The sequence below is a fragment of the Cadophora gregata genome (genome assembly GCF_030347475.1).
Source record: "Cadophora gregata isolate MNR1 chromosome Unknown scaffold_6, whole genome shotgun sequence".
In the NCBI taxonomy this organism is placed as follows: domain Eukaryota; kingdom Fungi; phylum Ascomycota; class Leotiomycetes; order Helotiales; family Ploettnerulaceae; genus Cadophora; species Cadophora gregata.
Genome location: NW_026695929.1, coordinates 732,581 through 755,343, shown reverse-complemented (window position 1 = coordinate 755,343; position 22,763 = coordinate 732,581). Strand labels below are relative to the sequence as shown.

Genomic DNA, 22,763 nt, shown 5'->3' with positions numbered 1-22,763 from the left:
AAGGGCTATACTAACGACCCGGTTATAGCCGAACAGAAGAAGTAGCTAGGCGAAGGATTCTCCTTCACCACAGGTAGCACGCTCCTATACTAAGGATAAATCTATATACCTACTAAGGACAGGATTAAATTCGTCACGCACTAGCATAGGCTACCCGCTCATAGACACTAGGGGGTAGCTAAGACGCTATCTAAGCTATCCAGGGAATACTACTTCCCAGGAATAAGGAAAGTAGTTAAAGACGTGGTAGCGTCGTGCGATATATACATCCGGAACAAGGCATCACACTATGCTCCGTATAAGCTTATAAAGTTACTAATAATACCACCTCGCCTATAGAAATTAATCGCTTTGGATTTCATGGTCGAGCTACTACCCTCGAAAGACCCAGTCACGGGAATCGTATACGACTCGATCTATGTGATAACAGATAGGTTTATAAAGTACATATATATAATACTAGTACTTAGAACATAGAACGCGCCCATAATAGCGCAGGTATTCCTTAGAATAATCTTCGTAAGCCACGGAATACCAGATAAGATTATCTTAGATAGAGATAAGCTCTTCACCTCGAAGTTCTGGAAAACTCTTATCGCGCTCTTAGGAATAAAGCAGAAAATATTAACCGCATTCTATCCTTAGACTGATGTACAGATAGAACGAATTAACTAGATAATAGAGACTTATCTTCAGTATTATATAAACTATAAGCAAGACGACTAGGTGCAACTACTCCCACTTGCCCAGTTTACATATAACAGCGCGAATCAAGAGACTATTAGAGTATCGCCGTTCTACGCGAATTATAAGCACAATCCTACGGTATACAACCCACTAATAGCCGGTCAGGGTACCGCGCAAGAAGCTATACTATAAGCAGGTGAGCTTAAATAGCTCCATAAAGAATTATTAGCTAATATTCTCTTTATCGCGCAGAGATCTACGATCTACTACAACAGAAAGCGTAGCATAGGACTAACGCTTAAGGAGGGGGATAAAGTCTACTTACTCAGAAAGAATATCACAACTAAAAGACTAAGTTATAAATTAGATTATAAAAAGCTAGGACTATTCAGGATTACCAAAGTCAAGGGACTAGTTAATTATTAACTAGCTCTACTAAAGACAATGAACATCTACCCGGTATTCCATATATCTCTCCTCGAACTAGCACCGCTAGGAGCACCGCCTGCTCCTGTTACTAAAATATAACCGATTAATCCGAACGCCGAATACAAAGTAGAGACTATTCTCAACTATTAGTATTTCTATAGTAAACTAAAATATTTAATCAAATAGAAAGAGTACCTATAATCAGAAAACACTTAGGAACTCAAATCTAACCTCCACTGCCCTAGGCTTCTACGGGAATTCTATCAAAGAAATCCAGGTTTACCTAGAAGAAAGGGGACCTAAGGTCAGGGACCGGGTCCTCGAAGAAGGACACTAAGTAGGTGTTAGGTTCGAAGGTAGGGAACTAAGAAGTAGGATTATCCTCGACAGGCTTAGAGGGAAGCGTCGGAGGACGAGCAGGAGTCGCGGTTTTTCCTATCTTAAACCAGCACATAGGTCGTTTAGGAGTAAACCTCTTAATATAACCCGAGGTATTGCAATCGCAACGCTTTAAGCGAACACACTCGGAGTATCGTTTCGAAATAGACAAATCTAAGAAGCAGGTACAGGAAAAGCTACGGTAGAAGGAACAAGGCTTTACGAGTTACGCGGCACGCTCAATACGGAGCACGAGCTAGATACTCTATCTTTTCTTTATCTAAGCGATACTCGATTTCTTTATAACACTAGATATAATAGATAAGGAAGATAGTCGTTAGTAACCATCGACGTTTCTCAAGGTCATACTTAAGCGTGGGGACCACACTAGGCTAAGAGGGGGATAGTGTTACAGACCCTTGGCGCTACGGTTCAATTAGCACCCATATGATAATAAAACCATCAGTAGTACTATAGGGGCATTAGTACTAATAAGGGAGCAGTACTATCGATAGGGTAGTACCAGCTAGGGAATGATATAGGACAGCGAGTAGTACTACTATACACTCACGCTTCAGTAGTAATAGTTACTTAGATTACAGTAGATAATAAGTCACGTGATAGATCCCTAGATCCCTGGATCCCTGGATCCCCTTATAGGAAAACGGATCCAAGGATCTAAGGATCTAGTATCCTAAGGGATCTAAGGCGAACAAAGGTTCTATATAAGACTGGCACGTCTGCTATTAGATAAGAGCTTCGTGCTTAACTTCAAATAGTATTCTGATACTTCGTAACTATCTTCTATCTACGTGATACACTTACCTCTCGATCATTAGAGATCAACTATAGCCTTCTGTATTTATAGCGAGTAAATACCGGACTGTTACAAATAAGTACTTATCTGCTTTTAGCTAGCCTCGCAATTCTAACTAATAGTAAAGCTAAGCGATTCCAGCTTTTAAATAACACTAGGCTAAGTATAGTCTTATAACTTCGTATAAGTTATTTATTATCATATAACTAAGTAAGTAGCGCTAGTAAAGTAGTAATAATAAGAGTCGAAAAACAAAAGCTCGCTTAAGGTAATAAGTATAAGTCGTTAGGATATTATTACGCCGTCACCGGCAATATAATTTAAGCTTAATATAATATAATAGCATAGTTTAGCGTTAGCTAGCACGTGAGCGAAATAACTATAGATCAGGTAATAACCTCTCTATTAGCGCGAATATTAAGCTGAGGAGCCCTCGATTCCGTAGAGGGCGCTCGAGCTTATATAGACAAATTCCCTAGGCTATTCCCGATTAGGCCTAATTACACTTAACGTAAAACTTGACGTAAACTCCTATAGTAGCGTAGAGCTATTTCCCTTTACGTATAACTAAATAGGTAACTATCGGTAAACCCCTTCAGAGTTAACCGAGCTCTACCGAGTCTTACCGAGCTTTGCCGAGCTCTAGACTCTTCCTAATCGGGTATAGTAAAGAAGTGGTTACTACTACCTTTACGAGATTATCCTTAGTGCTCTGCTGTAGAGGCTATATGTATATTTGATATTAAGGATAGACTACGATAGTTATAGCGCCAGAGAAAGAACCCTTATATGGGACGGGCTGTATTCTAGCTAGGGAGAGAACTATACCTTGATTCTACGGAAATTAAAGCTATTTGGTATTATATTCGTAATTAATATCGTACTAGATTATCTGCTAATTGATAGATAATTCAGGAGATCGTTTTTATAATACTGAGGGCATATGATCTACCTTAAAGTTGTTCTGAATTATATATTAGAAAGCTTATAAAAACAAAGCTTATAGGTGTGAAGAGTAGGAAAACAAAAACCCTGGATATGAAGAGGAAATATACTTAAAAGCTGAAGGAAATCGTCTCCTGGTTTCGTAGTTATTAAGAGTATATCATCTCTTATAGTATTACTATAGACCGTATATAGAACTTTGATAAGAGTGGTTTCTGTATTAGAATATCTAAAAGAGAGATAGTTTATGTTCTAGAAGACGCTGAAGATGTTTTTTACTAAGATTCGCCTGAAAATAGGAAGTAAGTGATGTTAGTTAAAAGTATCTATGCTAATAGGCGTGAGATTCCTCCTTATGTTATTATTAAAGGTCAGGAGTATATAGAGAAGTGGTTTAATTCTAACTAAAAGGGTAACAAGAGAATTAAAGTCTCTAATACTAGTTATACTAATAAAGAGATTGCTCTAGAATAGCTAGACTATTTTATCTAGCACGCTAAAATTTAGCTTAGGGGCTTAGAAACTCTTCTTTTAATAGACGGTTACATATCTTATGATTCTAACGACTTTAGAATCAAGTGCTTTAAATATAATATTACGCTATATACCTTTCTACCTTATATAACATATGTTATATAACCTCTTAATGTCGGGCTATTTTAACCCTATAAGCACTGGCACGTTAAAGCTATATAAAAGGCTATACGATTAGGTAAGATTATCTATTTAATTGAAGATTTCCTATTTAACTTACCTGAAATACGACTGTAAACCTTTACTCCGGTAAATATTAAAGCTAGCTTTGTTAATTCCGGGTTATAGCCTATAGACGAGGTGAAACTTAAAAATAAGATAAGGGTAAGGAACTGTCTATTTGTTATAGTGTGTTTTACTTATATTTTAATAGGTCTACAGTGTTCTATTGATTTCTAATAAGCTATAGATCGTAACTGAAGAGCTATGTGTTTTATTAGATGATAAAACCCCTTCTCTAGTTCAGGAGACTATGCTTCCTCTTACGCGGGGAGAGCTACTAAAGATACTAGAAACCTTCCGCGAGGCTATAAATATATTATATTACTAGTAAAAGAAGATATAACCTCTTGTGGATACTGTGTTAAGTAGTCCTTCTAAGGCTATTTATACCGATTCTTTTGATACTATAAGAGGGATTATATATACCAGCGTAGTCGCGGCTTACGAATATACGACTATATAAGCTGAAATCGCCAAACGTAATAAATAGAAGCTTGAATTTGTAGCTTATAGTAATAAGAGAATTAAGACTAGTAGTAGAGCTATAGATATAGCTTTAAGCTTTATATAAAAGAAGAAAAAGAGGTTTAAGGAAGAGGCAGATCGCTAGCGCGTGTAGTATTATTAGAATAAAGTTAAGAGTAATAAAATCAAGAAGTGTAATACTACTATTAGAATTACGGAACGAAAGCTTTAAAACCTATAATATTTAAGAGACTAGGAGGAGATTAAGCTAAATATCGTTAAGTTAAACGAAGAGAGAGATTCGTATATCATCTATTATAAGGAGTAGCTTACAACTAAAGGGGCTACTCCTATAGAGAAAGCTCTAGTTGACTTACAATTTGATAATGACCCCTTAGCGTTTATTTTGCCTCTTAATAGCGACGACGACGATAACAACGATATTTAAGCTTTAGTTGATAGAGATTTATATATTGCGTAGGAGTTAGCTTTATAGAGTGAGAGGGAGGCTCTATAAGTAGAGGTAGATTATACCGCAATTCCGCGGGAGGTATACTCGTCTCTAGACTACCGACCGCTGATTTATAATCCTGTATATTTCCGATGATCTTTAGTGTAAATATAGCCTTAATTAGCTATTAATTTGAGTAGATTTCTATCAAGTTACATTTTGGTGATACGGGATATCACGTGAAAACGACTTAACTATTTCCAAACGACTAACTATTTCCACCGACTACCAGAGGGGGGGTTAGTAGGTAGGTGGGGTCTCTGGGGGGGCTACGCCGACGATTACAGCTACTCTTTCGTAATGTTGCCTCACCTACCCTGGTACTTACTTTGTTAATGAATAATTTTGCCTGCTCACAAGCTCAAAAGTATAAACCCTCACGTGTCCACAGCCAGTACCGGGTACCGAAATTCCCGAAAGTGGATTAGCTGCACCCAGGTCGTCGGACAAGGCTGCATCTGGAATCCCCCGTAAATTACCTTCTATATTCGAATAATCACTCATTTTATGATTGGGTGCTGTATCACGATGTGGGGTGGTGGAGGTGTCCAGGTGGAGATGGAGAAATTTTCTTCCTTTCCATGATTTTCAGGGTCTTTTCGTCTTCAGGGGTCCGTATCCCATTCTTATCCACATCCCATTTATGAAGTGAAATGAAAATGGATCCCGTTGCCGAAACAACAGAAAAGGGATGAATCAACAAGAGTTAAGGTTCAATCCCGGGGTAGGAAAGGAACAGCTAACAGAATAAACAAAGTCCAGGGGTTTGTAGAATGGGGGTCGGTTCTCGCGTCAACGTGGCATCTCATACAGATCTTGGGGTCTCATCGTATCATATTCCGAAAAGAAGGTGTATGTCACAAAAAGAGAACTTGGGATGAGATCATGAAAAATATGGCAGGAAAGTGCTGTAATGGGATGATCGGATCGGCTGTATAATCAGGTGAGAAAGCCAATCATTGAGCGCGCTCGAAAGGAGAAGCCATACAGAGCCCTGCAAGGTACATCAATCAGCATATTGCTGCTGATAATACTTGATTTTCATCCCTGCAATTGTCCAATGGATGCTGGAAACGGTAACGTACCTCGCTCTCCTTATCGTACTTTCGCTTTTGATTCCCGCATGAGAATCAGCTCAGGTGTTGGGGTTCCTCAGAGTATTTGTTTCGTTTGTTTACTTTTGTCTTGCTCGCTGCTGTCATTCAGAGATGCGTTACACGTGTGACTATCTTTACTTTTCATATGGGTATACTTTGGGCCTTCTTGTACAGCCAGCAATCCTTCCAGCCTGACATTGAATTCACTTGCTTCATACTTTGTTGTTTAACTATCCAGCCGTAATTCAATCAGCGCCGGGTATCTCGTCTATCCATTTATTTGGTAGGTAGGCACCAAGCTGCAAACAGCGACGACGGCTATCCCAACCGCGTCACCACCTCATCTCTCTCGTCAATCTACGATTCTCCAGACTTCTCCTTATGATCACCAATAGCCTCTTCACTATTCAAGCTCTAAAGTATTCTCTCATCGATTATCTCACAGGCTTTTTACATCTGATGTCACCAGATTCCTTGCTCCGTTTCAACTAGTTCTTAGTACCGCTGATCAGTCCACGCTTCGTCCACTCCGGCCCATACATCTCGACGATCTTTTTTAACTTCCTCTTCGCTGTCAGCGACCGATTAGGCAAATTTAATTTTGACCGCTATTCGCAATGCAAGATAAATCCCTATTCTACATCATACCACGTGATGAATTCTCAAGTTTGTTGGTTCATGTCTCCCCTTTCTCTTTTCTTTTCTCCTGTTTAAATTGAATATGTACCATGTGTATTTTGCTGGAAAGAACGTTTGAAGTTGATTAATCGATGCTGTTTTGAAGATGTATCAGAGTTGTAAGGAACACAAGTCGTGTGCCCGACTTAGCTCTATCTAGGTACATTGGACTGTAAAGGCGTAAACAATCCACAAATATATCCAAATGCTCAGCTACTTAAACCAGAATGCAACCAAATCATCGAAATCCCTATCAGTCAGATCTTCCGCCTTACTTTTTACCGTCCTCTTCTTACCTGTCACAGCGACTCTCTCAACGACCTGTTCCTCGTACACTTGAAAGCACTTCCTCAGCTCTTTACCCGCGTCTTCAAACCTTCCAAGACCTTTCAGAGCCTGAGATCGCTTAAAGGAAACTCGTGCTCTCTCAGACAGGTAACTCTTGGACATGGAATATACTTTGAATGCGTGGTCCAGCAGAGCTACAGCGGTGTCATATTGACACACGCGAATGTTGTGCTCCGCGACTTTGACGAACACCGATGCAGTGAGATGGTGGTTGTTTCCCAGCGTGGCTTTGTAGTGAAGAAGGGCTTTATGGTGATAGCTGAGACTTTCTTCGGCGGACCCTTGATCGTACATTACATTGCCAAGGGCATGGTAAAATCTCCCTGAGCTATGTAGCCTCCTGTCAGCATCGAAAATGGCAAGAAATCTGACGAATATGTTGACTTACATGAACGATATCCGATCTTGAATGCCATATTTCTCCTCGCGGTCGCTTACGCCCTTCTCCAAGACGTCTGCGGCGTCGCTCAACCTGCCTTGTAGCCAATACGCGTACCCTAGATTAACCATCGGAAGCGATATTAAGACCGGCTCATACTCGTCAAGTTGTTGAAGTAGCTCGATGGACCGCTGAAAGTATACTTCCCCTTGAGCCCAGTCCTCTTTAAGCATGTATGCAAACCCGAGTTCATTACAAGCAAGGCCAAGCCGCATATCAGTGCGCGGAGTCTCTTTATTAAACTGTTTCTCCATCATGTCGTGGAAGATTTTGAGATTTCTCAGTCCTTCCATAGAGTCACTCGAACCACACGCAATGACCCCTCTATTGTGATAAAGTTCGGCGCTATGGTCAGAGAACTTAGCAGACGCCGATTAAAATGCCACAATAGACGGAGAATACGTACAGTGTATAGTCAAGCTCAGCATGTGTCACCCCGTGAGAGGGACCAACATCTGAAGGCACATCAAGTTGACACTTGAGAGACTCACAAATTGACTGGGCCATGTTGTTATACAGGTTAGTGTCAACCAACCTTCCACGCTCATGCAAATACCTCATATGTCAGCTTTACTTAGAGTGTGGGATTCTGATCTTACCAGCCAGTATCAGTAAGTAGTCTGGCAAAATGATAATCATCAGACGTCTCCGCTGAAGGGTGAATCGCTGGGAAGATATCTTTGAGCCTGGAGATATGTGGAAAGACTTCCTCGCAAATGGGCCAACGTGCAACACCATGGCGCCAAGTAAAGTCCTCAAAGGGCCATATTGACGCAACTAGTTTAACACAAGCAACGAAAGTTTGTCGAAATTCTGACTGTCCCATTTCTGCTCTCGCAACATCTTGTACCAGTCTATGAATGAAAAGCTTGCTTTCCTGTTTGTTCCCAGTCACCAGAGAACAAGCTAAAAGCTCCCTTTTAGCATGCTCGTATTCATTGGCTGTTGTAGGATATCCCGGAAGGTTGATCCCACTAATAGCATTGGTAAGCAAACGCTCTGGTATACTATCTGGATCAAGCATCGATAGCACATTCAGGAGTTTCCTGCCGTATTTGAGATTCTCGAATGCCCAGACCGAGGCTACGGTGTGCTCATGGCTCAGTGACAGGTTATCTTTAAATCTTAAGAGTTCACGTTGGCTTTCCCGCTCGTTGTAAGAGTCGAAGAATTGGGAGAAGCTGAGCTGTTTTGTGACAATGATACTAGCCATCTGTGTCAAAGCCAAAGGGAGTCCACCCAATCGGGAGCTGACATTGCTGACGCTTTTCCGGTCCACATTCGATAGTTCCCTGTTTGTTAACCTCAAAAGAAAAGCAACAGCCTCTTCCGCAGTAAATTGTTTCAGTGGTAACGACTTTGTCCAGGAGAACGGATTTCGGCTTGTGATGAGGACAGAGCCTGGCCCATCATATGGCCAGAAGTCGTTCAGGATGTCCGGGTCTTGTACGCCATCGTAAATTAGTAGCCAAGATATCTGTTGCTGAGAAATATCATAGCTATCACGGAGTGATGGCTTTACAAGCCACCGTTTGACAAGTTCTCGGGTATGTACGAGGTCGTTGGCATCAATCGAACCTTCTGGGATGAGGCCAAGAACACGAGCAATTTTTTGAAACCCCTGAGCCATCTCGTTGGCACTGTCTGCATTGACCCATAGAATAACATCAAAAGCATCTTGGTACTTCCGTGCAAACTGTATCGCAACTTGCGTCTTACCCATTCCTCCTGGCGCACATATTGCAAACGACAGGGGATACGTGATTGCTTTACCATCGGCAGGAATAGTGTTGGTTTCTGGTATCAGTTCTGTCGCAATTGCTTTGAGCGTGTTTTTACGCCCGAAAAAATTCTTGTTGAGTGGTGTTGGTGGCATCATGTAAACAGGAAGGACGAGATCTGAATGTGGTTCTGTGGTGGAGGAAGAATCGAGATAAAGTCTTCTGAGCAGCTTCTGTAAGATAGGATCCCTATCATGGCCGTAGTACTCTGCTTGGGGCATAAATCCCCATTCAGCTTGATAGCTTTCGTACGTAGCACATGGTTTCAAAATAATTCCACAATCAGCTGCCGCAGGATCGACAAATTGCCATGCGATGTCGTGGACAGCGTCGGATTCATCATTGTGAACAGCCAGTGTAATCAAATCGCCAGCCAAATGAGATTCAAGATCATCGTTGCTTTTATGACCTTCGTCGGCATGCTTCGATGCCTCTTTCTCGCTTGACTCTTCTTCAACATCCTCCTGCCAGGGCAGCGCTTTCATTGAGATGGCTTGCAAATGTCTTGCCAAGTGTTTACCAACATCCTCTGAGACAATTTTGCTTCGGTTTTGTTTCTGACTACTATGAGAACCGGTATTATTCAGTAAAGAGTCTATCTGTTCTTCAGTAGGTGCATAGCCACAAAGAGGACATTCAGAAAACAGGCTTGAGGCCGGACCTTGGCTACGCTTCTTGTACCATGGTAATTGACTTTCTTTGAAGCCATTGGCATGATCAAGTCGTATGTGATCTTCAAACCCGTCTTCGGTCTCGAAAATGATAACTTTATGGCCTGGTGCTCGACACGTCCACTGTCTTGTGTGGGTGTCTTGCATATGCGAGAGCCACGCAGCACGGTCCCAAAACAATCTGTGCGCATCACTGCAATCTTCAAAAACACACACATAAGGTTCGAGGTCGTTTAAAACGTGACGCCTAGCACAATATTTAGTGAGACTGGTGGGGTACAGATGAAATGTGACGAAGACCTACACCCAATTGGACCGCATGGCTTCCTTCATTGGAAGCATCATACAACAGTAAGGGCATTCAAACTCTTTGCTACCGGCAACCGCTTTTGGAGGATCAGAAATACCGATTGCTTCTTGTTGAACAATAGTACCGGAAAACTCTGTGGGTGCTCGTGATGTCGTCGGACGAAACACATCCTCCGTCCTGAACTTCCCATGAACCCTAGAAGCAGAAGTCTGCGAAGCCAGAGCTGGCTTGAGTAAGGACTTTTGCTTAAACTCCACTTTTTGAATAGAAGTATCGACAATAGTTCTTGCCACAGCTGTGGATTCCGTATCGAGATCAACGCAAGCTGGCCTTTCAGGTCGAGCTGGCGGGTTCAGAACAGCTTTGATACCCAATTTCTTTTGGTGATGTTGACGGAACATGAAACGCCTTCTGCGAAGAGTTATCGATCTCGCAAGTCGTTCTCGAAGGAAAACGGACGCCTCTTGAAAGGTGTGCGTGATCCAAGCGAGCGCGAATTCCTCAAACTGTCTACTGACATCGTTACCCTCCTCGTCTCTGATGAGAAAAGTTGCGGCTTTTGTGTTTTGATTGATGATTGATGGCTTTCGAATAGCTACGGAAAGTCTATACAGGCGATCAATCGTCTGCTCAACTCCATGCAGACGCTGTTCGAAAGGAGTTCGGTCTTGATCGACCGAAATTGAAATAGAATCATCTGTTACTGAAGCCTGATATGACGAGGTAAGGATGGAAGAAGCAGAAAGAATTTGCTGAGACCCAGTGTTTATCGTCTCCTGGCTTCTCGCCGAGGGGTTCAACAAACCGTCAGCGTCATCAGAGTCCCTGACGGTGTCCGTTGCTGTGATTCATGATCAACATTCATCTGTGCATTTTTGGTTCAAGTCCGATATATACCTCGACGAAGATAGTTCTTTAGACTTCCCAGGAGATCAAGCATCAATTTTTTGGCTTCCCAGCTATCCCTTAGTCTATAGTCCAGAGATGCATGGCCGTCTGCGAAAATCCCGATGTTTGCTGCCCAAATTGAGAAGCGGGCAAGTTGCTCTTCGCTAGTCAGATCGTCACCATTGTGATGAATTCCGACAGGGGGCTCGACCATTAGCAATGCATTGAAATCAGAGACACATTCACTAGCCCGCGCGTGAAGCTCTACAGATTCCATCTTACTTAGACGCTCTAGCTTCGGGGGCGAAGGGGAGCCAGAAGTGGTAGAGATTGAAGAAGTCAAGACACTGGAAGCAACAGTAATGTTGGAGCAGTCGGGGCTTAGAGCTGAGGGAGAGTATTTGGTAGCCTCATGCACTACATGGATGTAGTGTCCATGTAGTGCATGCATGCAGGAGGGTGTGATGATGTGGGTGTTGGCGAGTAGGATCATTGTGTTCATCTGCATCTCGATCCAATATCGCATAACTCTCCATACATTGTGAGCAAAGTAAGTCATGCAAGAATCAATAACCCTGGATAGGAAGCTCCATATCCAGTCAGCTTGGGTATGAACCTCAACCTGTGGTCGAGAAACCAATGTCAATGAGGCTCCCTGCCGGGCTCCCAGAACAGCTACCACGGCTGGGCGAAGCTTGTGTAACGACGGCTGCCTGAAATAAGCAGTTCCATTCCCCCATAGAATAATCTTGGCTCTGCTCTTCAGCACAGAAAATCGTGCTTTACTGAGCTTTTCTTGCGAATATGACCACTGGTCTCGAATTAGCCTTGGCTTTGGTGCCGCTCGTAATTACAGCAACTGAACATCACAAAAAAGCTTTTCGCAAAGCTAAGATGATCGCATCACCAAAAACTAGAGATGAAAATCTCCTCGACTTTCTCCTAGAACTTCACGATGAGGTAGCTTTGCTAGGACATACCTTGCGACGGCTGATTTCTGACCTGACAACGCTGACAGAAAAGCAAAGAGAGCTACTTTTGGTTCTCGATCGAGAACAATGGAAGCAGGATGACATCAACGTAGCTCTAAGGACAAGGCTAGGGAATGATGCAGAAAATGCGTTTACAAGTATTCTCGATCGCTTGCTGAAGGCTTTGGACGACGTCGTCAGCGAGAAGTCTCTACAGTTCATCAGCTCTGAAAAGGCAAGAGATGCTTTTCTAATCCTATGACACAAACGACCTTGATTTGTAATGCTGATATTTGTAGGCATCTTCTGTCGGACTTTTCAAGAAATTAGAAGGCTTCCGTGAGGAGATGAAGCACGGTACAACAGTACAAGACCTTCGGACCCGATTTCAGTTCACCACCAAAGAAGAGCGGCGCAACAAGAACCTGAAGAAAATCCGAAAATGTAACGAAAAGCTGGAACGTTTTGTTCACGGCCGCTCTTCCAGCGTCACTTCCGAAAGACATAAATCCATTATGAGCAGAAAGACACGACCGCCAACGAACAGGTCTCGTAGACTTTCCCAAGATGCACACAAGAAGATTTCTCGATGCTGGTCCTGTCCTTGCTCATCGCCCCATGAGGCGAAGCTGAGTCTCTTGAAGTGTTTGGCGCAAAACGAAGGTTCTGATTCTGCTATCAATCTCGACTTGTTAGTGTCTATGATGAGTGGGGAGCAACCAAAGGAAATCTGGCTGGAAAGTAGAATTCGGATTCTTTCTGGAAAGTGAGCGATTTTAGAAATTCGTGTACAAAGATTCATGCTGAGCAGCATCAAATAGGCACGAAAAGAATGGCCAGACCATCGTCAGATTCACAGATGATCCAGATCCTGCTCAATCAGTACCAGTCTTCAAGGATCCCCGGCGGTTCCTCGACACGGACTCGGTCTGCACTTTCATCAAAGAAGCGCACAAGAACAACAGCAGTTTGGAACTTGTGTTCGATGGCGAAAAGCTCTGGCAAGGGCGGCCAACTGGAAGTCGCGTGCATTACAAACCTGAGATTGGTATACCACTCGACACCCTTCTAGGTGATGCGCAGACTCGGTTGAAACTGAAAGAAAGTAGAGTCCTGGCAGTCGTTCTCGCTCATGCCATCCTACATTATTGCGAAAGTCCATGGGTTTCCAATAGCTGGAACAAGCAGCATGTGAGCTTCTTCGCTACCCTCAATGGACCTGATCTCATGAGACCTTACCTTGAGACGCAATTCGAGGCTAGAACTGCGCCTTCAGATGGCGTGGTGGACGATTTGTACAGTCATCCAAGTCCAGCACTACTGTCTCTTGGTATATTGTTGCTCGAACTCTACCTATCAAAGCCAATTGAGTCTTTGTGGGAGGCTGACGATACCGAGGATGGTATGGAAGGCGTCAACACGAACTGGATCACAGCCGAAAAGCAACTAGAGAAGATGGGTGACGATCTGTATGAAGGGTACAGAAATGCTATACAAGCATGTCTTAAAGTCGATTATGTCGATAGTGAGGACTTCAGTCTGGACAATGAGAGTTTCAGAAAACTCATCTATGAGCGGGTTGTTATTCCATTAGAAGATGAGCTGGATAATGGTTTCCATATTCGCCCAGAGCAGCTCGGAGTATTATGAACTTTATTATAGTTGATGTTTGCTCGGAGGATCAGGGTTCTATACGCACAGGCAAGGTATCGTGCTTCAAAGTACACAAAGATCAGTATTAGTCATGAGAATATAAGCATCTTTGAGCAGTTGCTAAGGTACCTGAGAATGTGCTTAAGCGAGCCGAGCCAAACATCCAATAGAAGGTAGAGTATGATTCTCGAGAGCCCGCTTTTGTCTTCATCTTATATAATGTTGGCTCGGTCCACATTCCGTGAGAATTCTTTGGATAGTCAATTTCTCGTCTACTCCGGCAGATTAAAATCGTCAGAATGCATGTGAAGATGCAGCTGCAAGGATTTCTGCGAGCCGGCGTCAGCCCCGACAGCCTCACTCTCCGGGTAATCTCAAGGCATTCAGTCACCTATTCGTACTCGGTCAAAAGCTCTAAAGAAGCGGGGTAGTGTCTCGATCAAAGGATGTACCAGTTTTAAAAGGAGTGAACGGCCAGAAGCCAACAGTACGACATCCACAACATTCTTCGCCGCCAGTCGTTATTTGCCTGCTGATCAGCTGGACAACGCGATAACCAAGGGTGCACACTTGGGAAGGGTTTTACCCTCCAGCGAGATATTGCCTAAACTCTCAGAATCTCACGCTTCAAGGCAGCCTTATTCCTTCAATCCCATCCTTCAGCGGCTCAGCCCACCAAATTGAGGCCCCAATCCCGTACAGATCACAAAGCGTACATTCTGCAGGCCAAACGACCGAAACCAATCCAGATGTAATTTAACATGCCCATAGCCCGATGATTGGACTCTGCTGACACATCTTTGTACTTCTAAGATGGACCCTCCAAGCGCGCCAGAAAAGATTCAGCCTTGGAAGGCTCAATGGCTCGCAAAACAATCCGCGAAGAAGTCTGAGAATAGCGAGAAAGACATGGCTCTCCGTGAAGGTACTAGTCATGGATTTTCGAAGGGACAAGAGGTCATTCTCGATGGATCGACGACTGGAATGGCGTCCCGACTACTGCACAAAAACAAAGCGGAAAGTCTGAAGGAGTCATGAAAGTTAGGATTGTGTGGGAATACTCTGAAAGACATCTTCGACCACTGGCGGATAGTCTGGTAAATCGATGTAGAACACAAATGCTCTACAGTTGATACTTTCACGTGGCAGCTCTTCTGGTGCCACCTTCGGGTTATGAAAGGCAGCATGAGGAGAAGCTTTCTCAATCAGCATTGTGTACATCAAAGGAAACTTCGGCCACCCAGGGTAAATATTATTGGACTGACCGGGCGCTTCTGAATGATCACTGTCTGCACTCTTGAATATCAAGACTTCAGTTGTCGTTTGATCTGGAAGATAAAACCATTTCTGGTCTACATTATGCATAATTTGCAAGTTCTCGGTCGCGAAATTCTCGTAGACGAGGTCCCCAGCCATGATGTCGTTGCGATAGTCAACAGATTGTGCGTCACAAACTGCCAGTGGCCAGTCATTCAATGGTCCTCGGAGAGGCCTCCAAATACTAAAAGAGTGTCAGAAATAGTCTCGTCGGCACTATCAATAATAGAATTTCACTTGAAAATGATGCCTACTTAATGATCTGCCAATGACCACTCAGTAACTCAACTGCACGCTCTCCATACATCACTTCTATGAGACGCTCTCCTTCTCGCACTGTGAAGTCTATTCATTGTTAAGGAAGTCATAAAAGGCAATATATATCACTGACCAACGTGTGCCAGTGCCGCGGGTTGTAGCGTTTCGATCTCTGTCCCAGTCGAGATTGGGAACTGGGAATGCCTTCTCCGAACCTGACGCGGTGAGTACTCTGAACAGATAAGGGAAGTAATCGCTAGACACATACGGCAAAGTCTATTACGTGAACATGTCTACCATCGAGTTCTTTTAGTAGAGCAGTCTGTATCTCTGGCAGGTACACATCCCTGATCATTTCGTCGTCGGCAAAATCCTCATATTGCATGGCAGAATGCAAATGCATGACCTGAAATCCCTTCTTCTCCAATAGGGGTGCCTCGCCCTTTCGTATATCTTTTATAGTTACTTTGAACTTGTCTCGTCTTATATTTGATTGTGGTAAATCTCCATCGGGACGATATCGAAGACTGTATGGTTTCTCGGTTTTATAAAGTTCGTCCCTCGCAAGAAAATACAGAGTCGTATGGATGGAAGTATCATCATCTTGAACGATCAACATCAGAGGGAGATAATATAGAGAGGTGTAAGTATATGCTTACCTTCATCTCCTTTGATGGACATCGTTGCCAGACTCATAATATGTTGCTGCTAACAGTTAATGAAGAGCTCGGCCACAAAAGCTTCACCTGGTTCGAAGCGGGCAGCAAAACTTAGGTAATCCGGGAAAATACCGTGGCTCCTGTCAATCTCGCATGATGACCTCAGAAACGGTAGGGAAACAGTGTTATCCAGTGAACCTCTCAGTACACGACATACAACGATTCCTCCGTCAGATTTCTGGATGATGCTCTTTGACGGCTATGTCCGCTCATTTGCCAGCACAGATGAAGCAATCCTACTTTCTCCCCTTGGTAATATTACTCTTTCATTTCTGAATTACGAAATGTCAGATACAATCTTCTCTATTGAAATTGTAAATACCTTGTTCTCTCGTTTGCGGGGCAAGTGCGGGGTAAATCGCTCCATGGTGGTTTGAAAGTCTTGCCTCCAACATTTTAGATTATTCTGCAACCCTGGAATTGTGTGTCAAGTGATCCTATCAAGCTGACAGGTTTCGCAATCTTTTATTATGGACGGTGACCGCTCTCAGAAAGCAAGACCAAGAGGACAATTTGATCAATTTTCATGTGCATTCCTTCAATTCCAGTTCGAATTTCGAAGCATACGAGTATCACAGAGTAAGGCAACAATCCAAACGGATCTATGTCATCTTGAAGTATTGCAAGAAACGTTCAGTAAACAGAAAGTTCAAGAATGAATAAAGCATCATACATATATCAGAGACTAGACTCGTATTATGCATAGGATTGGCATACTTCCTTCTCAAACATGGATGCCAGAAAAATCCAAGCCAAAATCATGGACCGCAGGATGAGCGTCACTACAAGAACACTGTTATGCCGCCTCACTCCAAGAACACGCTCGTATTTCAATTCTCCTTCTCTCATATCTAGGCATCGTCAGCCTGTACGGCCGACAGCTGTTCCATTGCGTGCTCGGCTTCCTGCCTGAAGATCCGAGATTGGCTTCCAGGATTTGAATTCGAGCTTATTGCGTTACTATTTTCCTCGTTCCATTTATCCCACAGTGTCGCTTCAAGCCGCTTCATGAATGTCGAGTTTTCAGCCAGAAGTTCCTTCTTATACGTCTTCTTGACTCGAAATTCATGAAGTTCGAGGAGTTGTGGAAGCAGCATGAGTTGACCCGTGACATGGTCAATGACGCCTGGTGTTTCTCCAGTTTCAGTGATGTTCTCAGGCACGTTTCCAACCGCGATTCCCAAAGCTCGCCGATTCAGGTACTCAAAGTCTGCTTTGGTGCGTTGCTCTACTGTTGTGAAATGGTCGCCGATGTAGAATTCGAAGAATGAATCAATCCGAGGTCCACTCTTGTCTTTTGAGTAGGAGTATCTGGTCTCTGGCTCGTATGATTTCAGGAAAATTCCACATGCGATGACGCCAGAGTCCTCAGGTCCATCTTTCTGCTAAGGTTCGGCCCAGAGTCTGAGGGACTCTTGGTCCTGATGAGCAGAAATCTTGCACATGAACTTCTTCTCTCCACTGGGGCTATGTATTGCTTCTTGGTTGTTGGACAGAAAACATAATGAGCAATCTCCTTCGAGAAGCTTGCGCCGTGGAAGTGGTGGCTTTCGTCAAACGCTGCAGGTGTGACTTGAAATGCTGTGCTCTCTTTGGGGTCAGTTGAAGTTGAGACTCTTTGGCAATTTGAAGATCTGCTGCGCGAAACTATGTTTCCATCCTCCCTTGGATCTATGTTATCGTTGTATGAAGTGGATCTGGATGTATTGGATTCTTGCATCTTTGAACTCGACGGTGAAGCCATTGCTGGACCATTGTCGGCGGTTTGGTCGTATATACCAGGTTTGACTGTGTTCTGATCTTCTCTAGAGGTGTTCGCTAGGGTAGGGTTTTGTGCTGCAAGAACAAATCCCTTTTTTACGAAGCTCACAAAGCTGAAGCCTCCATCTTTGCTACGACGTCCGATGCTGTCATTCCGGCTCATGATTTGTTGTAGCTCCGCCTTCACAATCTTTCGGAGATTTTTCCACCATGATGGCAGTCGTGGCTCTTTTATGGGGTATGGCTCGTGGGTAGGTGCTACATAGACAGGTCAGCAATCTCTGTGTCGCCATCAAGAAGTCGATTTTGGATCTCTTTGCCAAAAGCTCTCCAAATTTGGCACTCAGCCTCAAACACAACCCATCGTCTGTCCTTTCCGACAAGATCTTCGTCAAGTTCGATTGACACATCTACTTTGCAAGCGTTTCTGATACATTCGGGGATGGCATGATCGGCGATGTCAACCAATTCCTTGACCTCCTGCCATGTATACTCGAAGCCAACAGCTATAGCATAGCCTTCGAGCCGATGCCGCCTTAACTCGTCGTCAATCATCCTGTATGATGAGGGTGCGGGGATCTCTGATTTCATCTAAGGTGAAGATAAAGATGAAGAAGGCGGTTGGCGAGGAGAATTCAAGTCAAAATCAAAGGGAGAACGGTAGCTAAACATACGCGAGGGCGGTGACAACAATTGTGAGCTCTGATACTCAGTATCGACACTAAAACTCCATGGTACTGATCAAAAACCACCACGTTTAACTTATACTAGGCTCTTGACTCTTATTGAGATGAAAGGTCAATTCACGACCGCAAGTGCCTGCAAGATCACGATCCCACTCGCTGAAAAGCCGAACCTGTGATGTTTGACGACCCCGCATTCATAATTCCTACATGCCATTCATCATGCTACCTTGAAATGAGTCCGGCAGTTATCATCAAGTAGGTTATGCAGTATCCATCTTCACAACCCTCAAATCAGCTAGCCAAGCTAGCAGGGAATGCACAATGGACACAGGAGAGGATTAATGTCTCGCTTCACGCAAACATTCCAGTTTGACCGCAAATTTGCTGATCTGAACGACATATATTTCTAGGATCGCCAATGGTGAAATTTATGAGTGATCTACACTACTTTCTCCAGGTCAGCTGTTGTGTTGGATGGCTTCCGTTATCTACCCACAAGCCAGCATTGTCTTTGATACTACTGCTGTCGAGTACTACTTTTTACCAGTGATATCATGGTCAAGCAAGAAGTACAAAAGGTCATTCGTGTCTATATCGCTATTCAATTCCAGTCTGTTCATTTTGCACTTATGATTATGGGGAGAAAGCCAGGACCGTTAGGCTATCCTTTGTTCTGACACATACAGGAAACAGCTGTACTTTCACTTCTGAGCCCCGTTTTACTAACTACTTTTTCCCATCGTGAAATGTGTGACCTACTTAAGTAAGATAAGGGAAGCAATCGGCGTGTCTGCTTTCGGAGTCAACACTCCCACCATCGCTAAGCGAGCCGCTTTCTTCTCACACGGTCCAGAGGAGTTTCTGGAACAGGACTGCTCACTCACATAATATCGAGTTGAAAAATCATTCTAAGGTTTGAAACACCAAGTTCTGGGGATGAAAATTAGTTTCAGGTCTTCTCAATCTTACGCTGTCTATCATTTGCGTGTGGTCCTCTTGATGTCCTGCACAATCCTGTGTTTGTGGAACGTACCTCTAGCGCTCGTCACCAAGGTGCACATGGTCCAGCTGATATTGCCATTCGATAGCAATTTGATTGACACTTTTCTTCTGTGGAACAAACAAGATGCAAGTTTTTGGATGCTCCAATGGGAGCAACCGAATGATTTCAATGTACTTTGGGGCAAGTGCTCCCCTCATTATGCAACTTTGCTGTCATCAGGTAATTTTGACTGGCAATGAAAATATTGTCCAAGCGTTAATTCAAACAATGAGATTTCAATCATGGATCAAATAGCCAAGTATAGAAGGCTTCTTTCAAGATGCACTTGCTGATCTGTTGTCGGTATTCGCACCTAACTTATCCTTATCCCCGAACACCCTGTTTGGTGGGGCACCAGGGGGAGCACCCGGCTGACATCATCATCACTCTGCCCCGCTGGAGGGAGCTTTGAAATGAAACTTCAGCCCACCATCTACAATGTGTCCAAGCCTGCCCTTGATTATCAAGCATTGCAATTGGCCAGCATTCAGTCCACATTAAGTCCGATCTCTTGACTAGAGTACATGTTTCCTTGAGAAAAGTACAAATAGCCTCGTCTGCTCATGCGCCTGCTGTTCCGCTTCATCCTCATCTCCCTCACACTCTTCATGTTTAACTCTCCACTCCGAAGAATATATCAAACCTCCAAACATTTCATCCAGGTACCCGCCACTGCACTCCGCACCATGTCTTCCTCTTCAGAGAGACCAACAGGCCTGATTGGCAAATCGGGCATTGAACTCCTCACGTTCGGCACCCCCAATGGCCATAAAGCATCTATCATCCTCGAGGAATTGAAGGCGGCCTATGGAAAGGAGTACATCTACCAAAGCATCAATATTATGGAGAACATCCAAAAGGAGCCCTGGTTCACCAAAATTTCTCCCAATGGACGCATTCCAGCAATTGTCGATCACGATCGCAACGACTTCACTGTTTTTGAGGGTGCAGCCATCCTGTCATATCTTACAAGACATTATGACCCGGAGCATAAACTTAGCTTTACCGACCCAGATGATTTGAGCCGATGTGAGCAGTGGGTGGCTTGGCAGCACGGCGGCTTGGTAAAACTTCCATTTCATTGATTTTACTCTGATCCTATTCTGGTATCCATATCGTGACCTGTTCTCTTACTGACAGACTCAGGGCCCAATGCAAGGACAAGCCAACCACTTCTACCGGCTAGCCAAGGAGCGCATCCCATACCCCACTCAGCGCTACGTCGGGGAAAGCGAGCGTCTCTACGGCATCCTCGACATTCAGCTCGCTGACCGCGACTATCTCGTAGGTCCCGGCAGAGGCAAGTACTCCATTGCGGACATCGCCAGCTTTTCCTGGGTCAACGTCGCGTATTTCGCTGGTGTGGATCTCGCGAAGTTCCCCAATGTTGAGAGGTGGTGGAAGAGTATTGTCGCAAGACCCGCTGTAAAGAAAGGATTGGCAGTTCCTGGTGAGAGTAAGCTGGTGAATGAGGCGTATCAACGGAGGTTGAAGGAGGAGGACGGATTTAAGGAGGCGGAGGATAAGTTGAAGGATTTGGCTGATAAGGCTAAAGAGCAGTATGGTTATAAGTTTGCCTCTCCTTAGAGATGGCAGGAGAGGCGATGAATAGAGAATGTATTATCTAGGAGCCATGCTTGCTACAGGTTGGAAGATGAATTGTTCAAAAAACAATGAGTTTGCACGTTAATCGTCTCAAATCAAGTACTTGATCTCTCTAACCAGTACCACCCAACTTTTGCAGGCACCTTTTTTGTGCACCACTTAATCGACGTTTGGATCATTTCCATCTGTGCATGCATCGGTAAGTCATCAATGGCGCGGAGGCTTCCCTGGGATCAAAATCAAATAAATTTCACAGTACTTCTCGCACAGAACGGCATTTTGGAGCGTCTGAAAGTCAAGGTATTTGTATTTCTCGCTCATTGTCCATTCGGCTGGCAAACAGGCTACCAAATATACTCAAAGGTGACCGATCATCAAATCTCCAAACTCGCATATCAGGTAGCCTTCGCCCGCTCTCTCAGAAAGCATGTTTTCGATTTAACAGCTCGTGTCTCGATAGACGTTGACGTTGTACCCATCCGTATCCCATGCCTGTCCTCCGACGAGTCTCATAAGGCCGACTTCGTAGGTGCATCTCTTGAGAATATCTTGTGCGTATGAGGCCACTGCAAAAAGATGACAAATCAGTGATTTTCTTTTCCCCCTGATGAATGACGCCACTAATATAGTTGTTGAGTGGCCAGTGATGAAATGGACTTACTGTAAGCACACGAAAGACCCTTTCTCTGAGGCGTCTAAGAAACTCGTCAGTAATCCATACGATTTGAGCAATGCCTCAACTCCTCTAGCTAATGCAATCACAATATCTAGGGATTAAACTCACAACATTACAGAGAGTGATAGCTGATTTATAAGAGCAGCTGATTCTCGAGCAAGCATGGCCCTCAACCCAGCAAGGGTTAGTGACTCTCTGCAAGTGGGCGATGCCGTCTCGGATGTAGCGAGTTTCGACGGCTCTCCAGGCGGACTGGCCAGGGACAGGGAGGCATGCGAGGTCGGACTTGGTTTGCTAGAGGGTTGTTAGCAGCTTTGCCTTTGTGTGGTCTTTGGGGTTTTGGGGTCTGGGGTGTGGCGGGGGTTTGTTTACATCCTCGCGAGCGGCGATCATGCTTGTGATGTTCAAGCCGACGATCTCATTGTCCACCTCAAAGCTCTTAGTCTCGACTTGAGATGATTGGATATCGTCAGCTGGTGCGGCGAGTGTTGTATTGAGGGTGATGAGGAAAGTAAAGGCAAGGAGGAGGAGGTATTTGAAGGCGAGAGAGTGTGATTTGAGGAAGTACATGTTTGACGTTAGTTGTAGGTAGGTTTATGTGTGTCTTATGTGTGTTTCGAGGTATTTCTTGAAGGGGAGAGTCTGTAGCTGGGATATACGGAGGTGCCTAGTTATAGGTGTCGCGATGAATCTGAGTGCGAGGGGCTCCTATGTCGCTTCACCATACTGGAAGAGACGACTCGGTAGCTTTAGCCTACACAAACCGCGCTCGTAAAGATGACGCTCAATATCAATTGGTTCTTTTACTGTGGAGAATGAGACTGATTCGACTGATTCGGTTTCAGAGCAGAATGAATGCCCACCCAGCTCAGAGG

The 22,763-nt window shown here is 44.1% G+C and overlaps 6 protein-coding genes across 6 annotated transcripts; 2 read left to right on the top strand and 4 right to left on the bottom strand.

The window, feature by feature from the left end:
- Window positions 1-6,281: 6,281 nt before the first annotated feature.
- Window positions 6,282-11,796, bottom strand: ONS95_012086 (uncharacterized protein). The gene is made up of 6 exons (XM_058505696.1): window positions 11,210-11,796; window positions 10,307-11,153; window positions 8,150-10,249; window positions 7,957-8,106; window positions 7,500-7,895; window positions 6,282-7,439 (listed from the first exon to the last, which is right to left on the bottom strand). The coding sequence occupies exons 1-6, from the start codon at window positions 11,757-11,759 to the stop codon at window positions 6,977-6,979; spliced, it is 4,506 nt and encodes a 1,501-aa protein (XP_058358219.1). The 5' UTR covers window positions 11,760-11,796; the 3' UTR covers window positions 6,282-6,976.
- A 121-nt stretch (window positions 11,797-11,917) lies between these two features.
- On the top strand, window positions 11,918-15,418 carry ONS95_012085 (uncharacterized protein). The gene is made up of 4 exons (XM_058505695.1): window positions 11,918-12,406; window positions 12,471-12,937; window positions 12,993-14,575; window positions 14,638-15,418. Exons 1-3 carry the CDS (start codon window positions 12,005-12,007, stop codon window positions 13,819-13,821), a joined length of 1,698 nt encoding a protein of 565 aa, XP_058358218.1. The 5' UTR covers window positions 11,918-12,004; the 3' UTR covers window positions 13,822-14,575; window positions 14,638-15,418.
- On the bottom strand, window positions 13,964-16,790 carry ONS95_012084 (uncharacterized protein). The gene is made up of 6 exons (XM_058505694.1): window positions 16,059-16,790; window positions 15,668-16,002; window positions 15,533-15,614; window positions 15,396-15,486; window positions 14,216-15,325; window positions 13,964-14,153 (listed from the first exon to the last, which is right to left on the bottom strand). Exons 1-5 carry the CDS (start codon window positions 16,093-16,095, stop codon window positions 14,866-14,868), a joined length of 1,005 nt encoding a protein of 334 aa, XP_058358217.1. The 5' UTR covers window positions 16,096-16,790; the 3' UTR covers window positions 13,964-14,153; window positions 14,216-14,865.
- A 179-nt stretch (window positions 16,791-16,969) lies between these two features.
- On the bottom strand, window positions 16,970-18,042 carry ONS95_012083 (uncharacterized protein; the record flags this gene model as incomplete). Its single annotated transcript, XM_058505693.1, has 2 exons — window positions 16,970-17,500; window positions 17,620-18,042. 2 exons carry the CDS (start codon window positions 18,040-18,042, stop codon window positions 16,970-16,972), a joined length of 954 nt encoding a protein of 317 aa, XP_058358216.1.
- A 1,995-nt stretch (window positions 18,043-20,037) lies between these two features.
- ONS95_012082 (uncharacterized protein) lies at window positions 20,038-21,342 on the top strand. Its single transcript, XM_058505692.1, has 2 exons — window positions 20,038-20,671; window positions 20,754-21,342. The coding sequence occupies exons 1-2, from the start codon at window positions 20,171-20,173 to the stop codon at window positions 21,192-21,194; spliced, it is 942 nt and encodes a 313-aa protein (XP_058358215.1). The 5' UTR covers window positions 20,038-20,170; the 3' UTR covers window positions 21,195-21,342.
- A 308-nt stretch (window positions 21,343-21,650) lies between these two features.
- Window positions 21,651-22,458, bottom strand: ONS95_012081 (uncharacterized protein; the record flags this gene model as incomplete). The annotated part of the gene is made up of 4 exons (XM_058505691.1): window positions 21,651-21,778; window positions 21,874-21,907; window positions 21,997-22,182; window positions 22,261-22,458. The coding sequence occupies 4 exons, from the start codon at window positions 22,456-22,458 to the stop codon at window positions 21,651-21,653; spliced, it is 546 nt and encodes a 181-aa protein (XP_058358214.1).
- Between the last annotated feature and the right edge of the window lie 305 nt (window positions 22,459-22,763).

What these genes read in the sequence shown, in the direction of transcription:
- ONS95_012085 (XM_058505695.1), top strand. Translation starts at nt 12,005, where the DNA reads ATGACCACTGGTCTCGAATTAGCCTTGGCTTTGGTGCCGCTCGTAATT. An exon ending in AGTTCATCAGCTCTGAAAAG is followed by an intron (nt 12,407 to 12,470) that starts GCAAGAGATGCT and finishes TGATATTTGTAG; the next exon opens with GCATCTTCTGTCGGACTTTT. An exon ending in ATTCGGATTCTTTCTGGAAA is followed by an intron (nt 12,938 to 12,992) that starts GTGAGCGATTTT and finishes AGCATCAAATAG; the next exon opens with GCACGAAAAGAATGGCCAGA.
- ONS95_012086 (XM_058505696.1), bottom strand. Translation starts at nt 11,759, where the DNA reads ATGACTTACTTTGCTCACAATGTATGGAGAGTTATGCGATATTGGATC. An exon ending in CTACTTACTGATACTGGCTG is followed by an intron (nt 8,107 to 8,149) that starts GTAAGATCAGAA and finishes CTGACATATGAG; the next exon opens with GTATTTGCATGAGCGTGGAA. An exon ending in CAAGATCGGATATCGTTCAT is followed by an intron (nt 7,440 to 7,499) that starts GTAAGTCAACAT and finishes GAGGCTACATAG; the next exon opens with CTCAGGGAGATTTTACCATG.
- ONS95_012084 (XM_058505694.1), bottom strand. Translation starts at nt 16,095, where the DNA reads ATGAGTCTGGCAACGATGTCCATCAAAGGAGATGAAG. An exon ending in CGCGGCACTGGCACACGTTG is followed by an intron (nt 15,487 to 15,532) that starts GTCAGTGATATA and finishes AACAATGAATAG; the next exon opens with ACTTCACAGTGCGAGAAGGA. An exon ending in GGTCATTGGCAGATCATTAA is followed by an intron (nt 15,326 to 15,395) that starts GTAGGCATCATT and finishes ACACTCTTTTAG; the next exon opens with TATTTGGAGGCCTCTCCGAG.
- ONS95_012082 (XM_058505692.1), top strand. Translation starts at nt 20,171, where the DNA reads ATGCGCCTGCTGTTCCGCTTCATCCTCATCTCCCTCACACTCTTCATG. An exon ending in CTTGGCAGCACGGCGGCTTG is followed by an intron (nt 20,672 to 20,753) that starts GTAAAACTTCCA and finishes TGACAGACTCAG; the next exon opens with GGCCCAATGCAAGGACAAGC.